The 13,237-nt window shown below is 43.2% G+C and overlaps 1 protein-coding gene across 2 annotated transcripts in view; it reads left to right on the top strand.

The window, feature by feature from the left end:
- CCDC170 (coiled-coil domain containing 170) overlaps nucleotides 1-13,237 on the top strand; it is a 78,439-nt gene that overhangs the window by 8,680 nt on the left and 56,522 nt on the right. The window contains exon 1 of one of the 2 annotated variants that reach the window (XM_036415499.2): nucleotides 2,941-3,034. The exons of the other annotated variant lie outside the window; for it this stretch is intronic. Coding sequence (XP_036271392.2) covers nucleotides 2,957-3,034 — 78 coding nt within the window. The 5' untranslated portion in view covers nucleotides 2,941-2,956. Of the gene's footprint in view, nucleotides 1-2,940; nucleotides 3,035-13,237 lie in introns of those variants that run through there. 2 annotated transcript variants of the gene reach the window in all.

Raw genomic sequence — 13,237 nt, 5'->3', positions numbered from 1 at the left:
TAACACACATGTCTGCAAGCCAGCTTCATAGACATACTTTAGGACAAAATTTAACACGATAGCAGAACGAGCTGGAAATTCTGGTTTCAGCTGGATATGCGCAGGGTTCCCCGTTCCCAAACTGCAAAATGTGTTTGCTTTCTCCTATCAGCGCCTCAGACTAAATCTGTTCCAAACTGAACTCTCTCCTCTGTCTCCGCTGCTTTGTCTCCTCGCTGCCTCTCAGGCCTCAGCAGCCTCCAGCCCTGCTCGCTCCCCTCCGGTCCGCATTCATAGTGCTGCTCTTCAGATGCTTGGCTAGCAGAGAGTCCCTGCACCCCGGGTCCACCCTCAGCCTGGCATCCAACGAGGGACACCCTCTTCCGTAAAGAAGTAGTTATGGGAGGTGTATTCGGTCCCACGGCGGGTAGCTTCTATCTTTGGCGTCATTATAAAGAACAATGAAAGTCTGAACTCTGAGGTAATATTATGGATCATAAAAGTTGCCCACACCTGCGGGTTGGGGAGAAATCTGGCTGGAGCATCGTTGTGCATTTTTCCTTCCCTCCCTTGCTTACACTGCCATCATACTCAGGGTTTTCCCACTGCCAGCCTGTGGGAAAACCCACTACCACCATAGTTCAGGCTAGTCCCACATTGTAGTCCCCCCTGGGGTCCGCTCAGACATACACCCACACCCAGAGTGCTCCTTCTCCACTCTCCCAGGCACACCACCAGCCGCTGCCTTGAAGAGTCACTTGGCTTCTGTCTTAACATCCCCCAAAGTTCAAAGGCATCTGGGCAGGAGTCAGGCCAGTCACTTTTTCTGTTCCTACTCACCCCGAAGTACACTGCTTTCACTAGAGAAAAAGCTGTTTAACACTGATGAACATTTTTCTCTATCGTGTGTGTCTTCTCAGCTTTATTGAGGTCTAACCGACAAATGAAGGGTGAGATGTGTAAAATGTGCATAGTGGTGGCTTGAGGTGCCCTGTGGGAGGGTTCCTCCCACCCACTTAATGAACACGTCCACCCCCGACGCCGATGTGGTAAGCCTGCCCAGTCGCATGGTCAGTGGCCATGAGAAAGAGTGACCAGGTGGATCGGAGTGACCAGACTCTGCCTCTGTGAATGGAATTCTAATCGAGTTAACAGAGAAGGGCTTTCCCAGGCGGTCCTCTCCCAGGTGCAGTGGCTGTGGCTTGTCTCCTCTGGTGGTGCCATCTCATTGGCAATCTAACAAACTCGCTGCCATTCTGCTGCAAGGAAAACTGCAACCTGGGAACATTTACCACAAACCATACTGTTAATGGGAGAGCTATGGAAGTCTTAGTTCCACTAAGGACTTCCTTCTTTTTTTTTTAATATATTTTATTGATTGTTCACAGAGAGGAAGGGAGAGGGATAAAGAGTTAGAAACATCTATGAAAGAGAAACATCGATCACCTGCCTCCTGCACATCCCCTACTGGGGATGTGTCCGCAACCAAGGTACATGCCCTTGATCGGAATTGAACCTGGGATCCTTCAGTCCACAGGCCGACGCTCTATCCACTGAGCCAAACCGTTACGCCTTCTTCCTTTCCTTTCCTTTCCTTTCCTTTCCTTTCCTTTCCTTTCCTTTCCTTTCCTTTCCTTCCCTTCCCTTCCCTTCCCTTCCCTTCCCTTCCCTTCCCTTCCCTTCCCTTCCCTTCCCCTTCCCCTTCCCTTCCCCTTCCCCTTCCCCTTCCCCTTCCCCTTCCCCTTCCTCTCCCTTCTTCCTTCCTTCCTTCCTTCCTTCCTTCCTTCCTTCCTTCCTTCCTTCCTTCCTTCCTTCCTTCCTTCCTTTCCTTCTTCCCTCCCTCCCTCCCTCCCTCCCTCCCTCCCTCCCTCCCTCCCTCCCTCCTTCAGTCCCTCCCTCTTTCTCTCTCTCTTTCTTTCTACCGCTCTCTCTTTCCTCCTTCCCCCCTCTTTCTTTCTTTTAAAGAACTTTGTGAAATGTAAGCATTGAGTTGACTCTGGCTTGGGTAGGTGGCCATGTTGCTGTAAAATCAAAAGCCGTTGTCAAGGCCAAGGCATTCAGACGTACAGTGGATGCTTGTAGATGACTGCTTGGATGGGATCCAAGAAAAGCTGCCTCCTGTCTGAGTTTGAACCGTGCAAAGGCCTACCAAGGGCCGTACAGTCCGGTGAACATGGGTTCCATCTTCAGCCACAAACTGTGGGGCTGCTCACCTGCTCTGTGCTTGAGTTTTAGGGTCTGGGGTCTGACCATTACGTTGTCTCAGCGGAGCTGCACACCCTTGGACAATATATGTTCTTTCCCTGTGACCGGTAACTCATCTTAAAAAAGGCTTAACCCTAATATCCACTTCATAATCTTGTTTTAGTTAATGAGTTTAGACAAGGGGAACACTTAGCACAGCTCTTAAGAGAACGCACGTGTTTCAAGAGAGGCCATGGCTGTTAGTAACCATCAGGCCCATTTCCCGCAGCCTCGCTGGGAAAGCTAAGTGAGATCACCTCCCCAGGAGGCCCCACAACCAGGGGAGCCCAAACCCAAGGAAAAAGCACTGCTCTGGGTCCCCGGATCAGCAAGACCTTCAGTCCTCAGCGCCCTTACCCCCTCCTCCCGCTCCTCCAACCGCACAGGCTGCGGCCCACGAAGCTGGCCCTGGAGCTTGGAGCAGAAGCGCTTGCACACAGCAAGTGCTGCATAACTGCTCCTCCACCTCCCCGTCCACACGCTCGCGGCCCCCCGCCCCCCGACGCCAGCGGGATGGATGCTCCGCGGAGACCACCTCCGCCCGCCGTCCCCGGGGCGCCCTGGCGAGTCCGCCCTCAGCCACGATGGGGCCCGGAAGCGAGGAGACACCCCGGGAGGCCCGGGGTCGCCCCCGGGGACGTCTCAGGGGCGGAAGGCGGCGCCCGGTGTGTACCGGTTGCCCCGGGAGACGCGCCGGCGTCGCTCCGGAGTCGGCGGGCCCTGGGCCGGCGGCATGAGCACCGGCCGCGGAGCCTCCGCGGGCCGCCCCGGGCGCCTGCACCCCGCCGGCGCCGCCGCGCCCGCGCCCGAGGTACGGCCAGCGGGGCGGGGTGGGGCCCCGCGCGAACTTCGGGGGTTCCCGCCGGCACGTGGGCTGGGGTTGCAGCGGGGGTTCAGGGGCCCATCCTGGGAAGTTGGGGCTGGGCCTGGGTCTGTGGAGCGCGTCTGAGCGTAGGTTGTACCGGTTTGCTTCTCTGACCTTTCATTTGAACAGCGTGCCCCTTCCCTATAGACCCTCCCAACCCCCTGTCTCTCCTCTCCCCTCCCCGCCCCATAGCAAACAACACTTTCATTTACCTTAGTATCTCAGTTAGTACTTAGCTACTAACACATGACTTAGAGCGATTTCTTTAAAATCGGATGGGGCAGGGTTAACCTCAGTCCTGAGCCAGGTCTCTGGTCCTCTTGGTTGCTGATCACTCCAGGCATTTTTAAAAAAAATATATTTTATTGATTTTTCACAGAGAGGAAGAGAGAGAGAGATAGAGAGTTAGAAACATCGATGAGAGAGAGACATCCATCAGCTGCCTCTTGCATACCCCCCATTGGGGATGTGCCCGCAACCAAGGTATATGCCCTTGCCCGGAATCGAACCCTGGACCTTTCCGTCTGCAGGCCGACGCTCGAGCCAAACCGGTCCCGGCGACGCCAGGCATGTTGTTAATTCAGTCGCCATTGGATTCATTTACTCATTAATTCCCCAGGAGGTACTTAGGGTACTTTGCACGAGCACACACACACACATTCCTGGCTCAGCCTGTGTTATAACACACACACACACACACACACACACACACACACACACACACACGGCTGGCTCAGCCTAGGTTAGCATCCCCTTCTGGACGTGGCATCAGGATCCCGTCAAGCACAGAGTGTGTCAGTGGTGGTGGCTGGAGAGAGGGGAGCTGTGTTCAGCTGAATTTCTAACGCGGAGATGCTCTCAGCTTAGCCTCACTGACCACAGAAATCCCTGGGGCCACCCTTATGTTCAGAACATGGAGTGGGTTCTCCAGCCTGCTACAGGACTTCTAATATTCTGCTGTGAATGTTGCCTTAGTGTCATCTGCTCTGCGTGCAGATTTCTCTGATTCTTGGCATGTTTGTGGAAACCTAATACTGTCTTGTACAAATGAAACTAATTTTTCTTCCATTTTATATGTGCATATTTTATCCCAATGTGGTGTCCTCTGTGAGTAAAGAATGTTAGCTCATGCATAATTATGTAGTATTTTTATATTATTTACCAGAGGCCTGGTGCATGAAATTCATGCACAGGGGGGATTCCCTCAACTCAGCCCGCACCCTCTCCAATTGGGGAACCCTCTCAGAATGTCCACTGCCATTTTAGGCCTGATGCCAGGGATTGGGCCTAAACTGGCAATCAGGCATTCCCTTCGCAATCTGGGACCACTGGCTCCTAACTGCTCACCTGCCTGCCTGCCTGATTGCCCCTAACTGCTTCTGCATGCCAGCCTGATAACCCTAACTGCTCTCTCCTGCAGGCCTGATGTCGCCCCTAACTGTTCTCCTCTGTTGGCCAATTTGGTCTGATTGGTCAGTTCCTATGCCAGTGTCAAAAGCTTCATCTCCTAAGCAGCCATTGGCTCCCCACAGCACCCAGATTTGGTTCTCATTGGTCGGTTCCTATGCTAGTCAGCGTCAGAAGCTCTGCCTCTTAGGCAGCCATTGGTTGGTTGGTTCCTATGCCAGTCAGAATCTCCAGGCCTATCACTGGCCTGATCAAAGAGGCAGGGAGAGAAAGAAAAGCCTGGCTGCTGGCGAAAATCAGAAAGAGGGAGAGAGGAAAGTACACTGATGAACAGCTTCCACTGAGGCTGCAGATCAGACCCTGACTCACTTTCTGGGTCTCAGCCACGTGAGCAGTTAGTGTTGGGTCACTAGGTTGCAGCGGGGCAACCCAGAGCTGACTTGCAGATGGTCTGTGTTTGGTGGCACACTAGGCCCCTTCCCAAGCCCCAGGCTCGGTCTCTCCGATGGCTGGTTGAGAGTGACTTGGGTGCCAAGAAGGTTCTGGGGACCCAGGTATGTATGCAAATTAACCTCCATAATTGTTGGGTTGATTTGCATATTCACTCTGGTTGTGGGCAGGAGGTACAGTCAATTTACATATTTCTTTGTTATTAGGTAATAGATTTGTTTGGAAAATCAATTGAAAGTAAATTACAGGCATCGTGGCCCTTTATCTCTAAATATTCTAGTGTATTTTTCTTAAAATACACAATATAATGATCAAATTTAGGATGTTTAGCCTTGTTGCAATAATGCCATTTACTGCAAATTCTTTTATTCATTTCTGGATCAGACTTTGTACTTCATTGTTATGTATCTTTAGTTTCTGTAAACCTGGAGTAGCCAGTCCCGCCACCTTTCTTTGTCTTAAATGACACTGGTAGGTTTGCAGAGTCTGGTCACTAGTTTTGTAGACTGTTTTTACCTGATTGTTTTCCATGTTTCGATTTTGGGAAGAGTACTACGTATGTGATGTGGCTTATGAAGTGCATCACACCGGGAGGCACCTGCTGTCAGTGGTGTCCTCTGTGAGTAAAGAATGTTAGCTCATGCATAATTATGTAGTATTTTTATATTAAATGTTGGTGATGTTTCTAGTGAGTTCTGTCTGCCAGAGCGTTTCACTGTAAATGTGGAAAAAGAAGTTTTAGCACTGAATAAGTGACCATGTTGCATAATTTTGTAGTTTCATATTGATATTTTTAGGACACATTTCACTGCCTACATAAAGGAAAATATCCACCACACCCAAGATTTCAATTGACCTGGAAGACCTAAATATTATTGAGAATAAAAGTACAAGCAGAAAGGCCACCGTTGACTACTTTCCCAGGTTGGAAAGTAACTTCACCTGAGACAGTCTTATAAGTCATGGGGGCAAGACAGGAATTTCCCATTATGTGGATGATGAAATTCTTGCTTAATTAGCTAATGATGGAGTGGGGACGTTAACATCTTTCTTTTGAAAGTTTAATACTTTTCCTGCCACTCCATGATGCACTGAAAAACATTAAAATTCAAAACAGGGGTATATGTAACTCTATGAAGAAGTAAAGTACTGCAGGGACTTATTCTTGGGTTCAAGCAATCTAGTGATATCACTTATCTGTGTGACACCTTGGGTAAAATAATTTCATGTCTCAGAACTTTAGTGTCTTCTGAAAATGGGATCATCATATGTATCACTAGTGTAGTTTAGGGACTTCACAATTAAATGTAAAGCACCCATAGAGTGATGGAAAAGTGCTTATTAATATTTGCTATTATTATTCTTTAATATATATATTTTTAATATACTTTATTGATTTTTTTACAGAGAGGGGGAGAGACAGAGAGTTAGAAACATCAATCAGCTGCCTCCTGTACTCCCCCACTGGGGATGTGCCCACAACCAAGGCACATGTTCCTGACCAGAATCAAGCCTGGGACTCTTCAGTCCACAGGCTGATGCTCTATCCACTGAGCCAAACTGGTTTTGGCTAAAAATATTTTTTATTGATTTCAGAGAGAAAGGGAGAGAGAGAATCATTGATTGGCTGTCTCCTGCATGCCCCATACTGGGGATCAAGCCTGTAACCTGGGCACGTGTATTGACAGGGAATTAAACACCAACCTCCTGGTTCATAGGTCTTCAGATAGAGTCACTATAAGGATACAAATTAAATTTCTATTTTATAATAATAAAAATTTTCATTCATAAGAAAGTTGTAAAAATTCTAAATGTATATGCGCATAAAAATACAGCCCCAAAATATATAAAATAAAAATTGGCAGAAGCAAAAATCTATAAAGAGATATAGACAAATTCATAATCAGAGCAAAACATTTTTTTAAAAAACACTTCAGTTACTATCTGATAGCCAGATAAAAATTTGTAAAGGGAAATAGTAAAAGAGCTAAAAATACAAGTGTGGTTAAGCCATGGTGAGGAAGAAAAGTACATGAAAAGTTGGGAATAAGGCTATAAAAATTAAGAGGATGACATGTCCCCCTTGCCCAAGGAGATAAATACCTTTAGACTATGAACTAATAATTATTTCCACAAAATCCTACGAACTGTGCTTTATTGGTTGGGATTGAACTAGTAATTAGATGTTTTCCCCTCGTCTTCCTAAAAAAAAGAATAACATGTTAATTGACGGTACCTTCATGACACCCCTCAGCTAACCAGGAGTGAGTATGCAAATTAACCCAACAAAGATGGGGGTTAATTTGCATATGCAGGCATTGCGTGGCCGGGGGCAGGTGTTCCGCACCACTCCAGCCCTCTGGGCCTCTAGGCAGTGTGGGAAGGCGGGAAGGTGGCTCTGGGCCAGAGCGAAGGCCAGTCGGCAGCCAGGGCAAGGAAGGCCCATTCTTGCAGGAATCTTCGTGCAGCCAGTCACTAGTTTTAAGTAAAAAAGGGCTCTAAGCTATCCAAAATAAATGACGACCATCTAACCATGAGGAAACACTAGACCAGTGTTTTTCAACCTTTTTTGGGCAAAGGCACACTTGTTTCATGAAAAAAATCACGAGGCACACCACCATTAGAAAATGTTAAAAAATTTAACTCTGTGCCTATATTGACTATATACAATATAAAGTAATTCTCTTGAATAGGAATCAAATAAACACAAAGAATTTTATAATTACTTTATTATGAAATATTAAGTAAACAAAATAGTGAAAAATTATAAAATTCTTGTCTTGTCTGCACCTACGGCACACCAGGTTGAAAAACGCTGCACTAGACAAACCCACCTTGCAGGATTTTCTACAAATAAACTCTGCAAAGTGTCAAGGTAGCGACTGGAGGAGACATGACAACTCAGTGCACTGTGGAGTTTAGATGGACTCCTGGGCCAGAAAAAGGACATTAATGGGAAAACTGGTTGGATTTGAATAGGTCTGTAGTTCAGTTAATAGCATTGTGCCAACGTTAATTTCCTGGCTTTCATAAACGTCCCTTAGTCATGTGAGTTATTAACATCAGGGGCCGCTGGAGAGGGTGCAGTAACGCCTTATTCTAATTTTGCAACTTTTCTCTGTCAAAAATTATTTCGATTAAGAAGTTAAAAAATTAATCACCAGCTAATTTTTTACACACCCAATCTTATTTAACTACAACACTTGGTTTGTCTTGGTATTTAATTATTCTTGGACTATCTGGCTTCAGAATGCAGCATGCAAGAAAGCATTCAAAAAACAGGAAGAAAAAAAGAACTTTTGAACACCAACCAGGGGGCAGGCTTTCCTTTGTGTATTTAAAAACAGGTTGTGTGTGATTTACTTAATGTTGCTCAGCACAATGAGTAGCCTTTCCGAAATAATAGTGAAAGCTCCTTGGTTTGTACTTGAATTAAGTTGACTAAAGACTTACTTTTTCTGTGTTCAAGGACAACTTAATTTTTTTTTTTAATTGGAAAAGGGAGTAACATTTGCTGCACAGGAATTATTTACATTATGTCCTTTACCCAAGGTTTCTTTTTCCTTTGTTTCACTTCCAATTTTTTCCCTTTGAAATTGTTGCCTTGATCTGAGGCAAAGAAGTTCAAATGCATTGCGGAGGTTGACCAGTAGCACTACTCTCTTATATCAGCGCAACTATTGATTATGGTGCCTATAGCTGCGTGTTTAGTGTTGAATAAAATATTTTAAATATTGTTTATAAAAATAAATATTTGAATTCTATTTCCAGGTGACTGAAATAACTGCCTTTTTATTGACTGAATTTACCCTGTGATCTTTCCCTCGTGAATCTCCCTGCCAGCTTTGTATGGAAATGTATATTTTAAACATATTCATGTCATCATAGTCTATCTCAATGTCTGTGCAAAGGGGAACAATTTAAGACCTTACTATAATGAGCACATTTCCCGAAGTCTCTTACTTCAGAGTAAATGAAATAGGTAGTAGTGGAGAATTCCAAAGGAAGTCTATTTATTGTGTGTTTATTGGTTTATCAACTACAGTTGCCATACAATACTATTTTAGTTTCAGGTGTACAACATAGTGATTAGACATTTATATAACTCATGACATGATCACATCAATAAGTCTAATACCCATCTGACTCCATACATCTTGGAAAAAATTCACTTTAAAGTACCTTATCAAGTGTTTTATAATTGATGAAGTGGAAAAATCCCACTTGGGAAGAGTTTTTAGAATTTTTAATGCATGAAAAGACATCTTAAAGAGGATACTGATGAAAAGGTCTAACCTAGTGATCACAGAGGTTTTTGTTTCCACCATTCCTCTCACAGAGCCACTCTGTATGTGACAATGCTCCCAAATCTGCATTCATTATTAGCCTTGACAGTCCCATGGAGATATAGCCAATATAAATCCTGAAACACTGATTATCACTTAAAATAGGACCCGAACTCAATTAATCTGCCTGTGCCTTTGTTTGCATCCAGCCTAAGAAGTTATCTTGCTAGTGTGAAGAGATTAAAAAAAAATACTTCAAAGACCTCTATATTTAATTAAAATAGAAGCTTCTAATCTGACCCAAGTTGTACAACAGTTATGGACTTATAGAAAGCAGGAGGAATCTTCCCAAAGTGGTTGGAGAGAGATTTATGAGTTTTATTCAAGTTAAATTTTTTTGAACTTAACATTAGTTATGGAAATGCAACTCATTACAACAGCCAGACTTACAGGCAGCAATATTGAAGGTCATAAGTAATTCAATTTAGGGAGAAATGATAGTTTTAACATTTAACCAGATGTATATGGGACAATAACATAGTGAAGTCAGACAAGCTTTGGCTTGAATTTTGGCTGTGCCATTTCATTCCTTCCTTCATTTATTGCAGAGATATTTACTGATAGTCAGTGGAGACACAGTGGTGAACAAAACAGGCCTTTTCCTGCCTCTAGGCACATCATTGCTGGTGGGGGATATATTGTAGATATGAAGTATGAATAATCATGCAATTAAAAAAAATAGTTATGTTGGTGATTAAAAGAAAGATAAGTGTTGGGGACATGAGAGCAAATAACTCAAGAACCTAATTTAAATAGATTGAGGGTTTGAGAACGTCAAGTTAAGGACTGAAAGCAGACCATGTGGTGGCTGGGTGGAGCCAGCCAGAGTAAGAGAGGTTAGAGTTGAGATAAGAGAGGAGTTTAGGAGATGGGCAAGGAGAGGAGGGAAGGAGAGGGGAGAGGAGGAGAGCCAAAAAACACAGCTGTGAGATTTGATCAAATTGCTTATCCTCTTTGAAACGGAGTTTCCTTTTTATGCAATGTGGATAGTAACAACTTCAGGTGGTTGCTCTCAGAATTAAGTGGCATTGCATTTGAATCAGGCTTAATACAGACGAAGCATAATAAATATTTATTACCTGGTGGCTATAAATAATAACATCTTTTAGAGTTTAAGTTCTAGTGCGGTGACAATATCCGCCTCAAGAAAGGAAATAAGCAAAGAGAGGCTGATAGTTGTTTAAAGAGCCTTAGAGAAAAATTCCACATTGATGCTAATTTTAGAAACCAGATTATTTATTGCAGTCACAACTGAAGGAAGAGGTAAGACAAAACATCTTATTGTTGCCTGATTAACAAGCAAACTTGAGTGACATATATCAGCAAGGTTACAGAAGAAAGATATGGAAGTCATAGAGTGCAGATTAATGTGGTTTTCCATAGCATACATCTGGCATGTAAAACCTTGAGAACCAGTCTTGCTGTTGGACAAGGGGTGACAAGGACAGGAAGTTTCTAAGGAGAGGGCGAGTCAAAGAAACAATTGCAAGCTTGTTAGCCGAGATATTTTCATAGCCAGATACAGAATAATCTATACAAATAGATAGGAAGGGACCTTTAACGAGGATGAAGGCTTTTAACTTTGGTCCCTTCAAGGTAAATGTTTGATAGCTGTGCTAACGCTTTCTCCTTATCTGACAAGATGTGGATGAATCATTCAAGGCCTTGCCTCCACCGTGTATCTGGGCCAACACTCTCTAATCTCCCCCAGCATCTTCTAAAGCTCATATCGAAGGTATTTCTAGGTTGATTTCTAGCCAGGGCTAATTTAAACAATATGCATTATTTTCTATTTATACTTGTCCCAACATGCCTTTGTTTAGCACTAGTAAGGTATTATTATAATAAAGAAAGTAATGCACAATGATTAATGAGATGTTCAGGAAGGAAACATTTGAGTCAGCCAGGTGTTTTTATCTTAAAAAAAAATATTTTATTTATCTTTACAGAGAGTAAGGGAGAGGGATAGAGAATTAGAAACATCAATGAGAGAAAAACACCCTCCTACTGGGGTGTACCTGCAACCATGGTACATAACCTAGATTGGAATCGAACCTGGGACCTTTTAGTCCCCAGGCGGATGCTCTATCCACTGAGCCAAACCAGCTAGGGCTGTTTTTACCTTTGATATGCTAACCCTAAACTGTGACCAGAGGGGACGAAGCCTTTGCATTCTGTCCATTTATCTACTCATCCATCCGTGTCCATCTATCACTCATTCACTTATTTCACAAACATTGGATGGGTATCTATTGAAAAGACATTGATAGGGATGTTCATCATGTGTAGGTAAGTGCTTGGTGCTAGGGATACAAATATAATTGATTCTGTGTTTTGCTCTGAAACCCACAACCTGTAGCTGAATCATTCATTGATTAATATCCACCATGTATAATATTTCATGGGTGCTTACTCTGTGCCAGTACAGGCAGACACAGGGCCTGTCCTCATGGAGCGTACATGAGTGGTAGACATAATATAGCGTAGAAGATGAGGGCTGTACTTTCTAAAACGGGCCTGTGGCTACAGAAGACATGTAATGCACAATGATTAATGAGAGGTTCAGGAAGGAAACATTTGAATTTTTATTTATCTTCATCTCAGTTTACTTAACTCATATTTTTGGTATATTGGTAACATGCCTAATGTATCCAGTAGTACATGTGTACCGATTATACATGAATAATATTTGAGTTTATTCCATAAACCCACACTCATAAGGTTCCATAAACAGAAGCATTTGCAGATCTCAAGGTAAAAGTATGGATGTGGGATCCGCTAGACTTGCTAGTTTGAGGTTGCTTTACGTCGCTCCCTGCCTGTGGGTCCTTGGCCAACGCTGAGCTCCTCATCCTTCACAAGAATTGATGTAAGGATTGAGTGCAATGACGTTAGTAAAGTGCTTATGTTAAATCTCTTCCCAACCACTTTTTGGGAGATTCCTCCTGCTTTCTATAAGTCCACAACTGTTGTACAACTTGGGTCGGATTAGAAGCTTCTATTTTAATTAAATATAAAGGTCTTTGAAGTATTTTTTTTTTTTTATTCTGTTCACACTAGCAAGATAACGTCTTAGGCTGGATGCAAACAAAGGCACAGGCAGATTAATTAACTTCGGGTCCTATTTTAAGTGATAATCAGTGTTTCAGGATTTATATTGGCTATATCTCCATGGGAGGTATTGGGTATAGGAGTGTCAAGGCTAATAATGAATGCAGATCTGGGAGCATTGTCACATATGGAGTGGCTCTGTGAGAGGAATGGTGGAAACAAAAACCTCTGTGATCACTAGATTGGACATATTTTTCATCAGTATCCTCTTTAACATGTCTTCTCACGTGTAAAAATTCTAAAACTCTTCCCAAATGGTTTTTTTCCACTTCATCAATTATACATCTTGAAAAAAAAATCACTTTAAAGTAATTTATCAAGTGTTACTATTCATGTGATAAATATTAAAATTAAGGCATCATCAAGGTTATATAAAAAATATTGAGATGGGACTGATGAAGCAATGATCCTTAATGTCATAAATTATTGGTGGGGATGCAAGTTGGTGCTACTTTATGTGTAATATGTACCAAGATCCTTAAAAATTTTAAGTCACTTTAACCTAGTTGTCTCCCTTCCAGGAATTTATTTTAAAGAAAAAATGGAAATTCCAACACATTTATAATAGTGACAAATTGGAAAAAGAACTAAATGTCTAAAGGCAGAATAGTCAGATTAATTTACAGCTCTATAAAAGAATATTGTGCATCTCTTAACAGTTTAGAGACTAGTGAGAGACTAGTGAGAACATATTTATACTTAGTGAAGAAGATAGGATACAAAGTTATAGTGTGACCCCAATTATGTGTGTGTGTTTTTTAAAACACACTATTGCATCAGTCTACACTTAGTTTTGGATGAAGTTTTGGCAGAGCCATTTTCAATCCTGATGTGG

This window comes from Pipistrellus kuhlii, unplaced genomic scaffold, assembly GCF_014108245.1.
Source record: "Pipistrellus kuhlii isolate mPipKuh1 unplaced genomic scaffold, mPipKuh1.p scaffold_m20_p_5, whole genome shotgun sequence".
NCBI classification, from domain to species: Eukaryota; Metazoa; Chordata; class Mammalia; order Chiroptera; family Vespertilionidae; genus Pipistrellus; species Pipistrellus kuhlii.
Note: the sequence above shows the minus strand (reverse complement) of the source record. Positions and strands in the feature narration are given on the sequence as shown.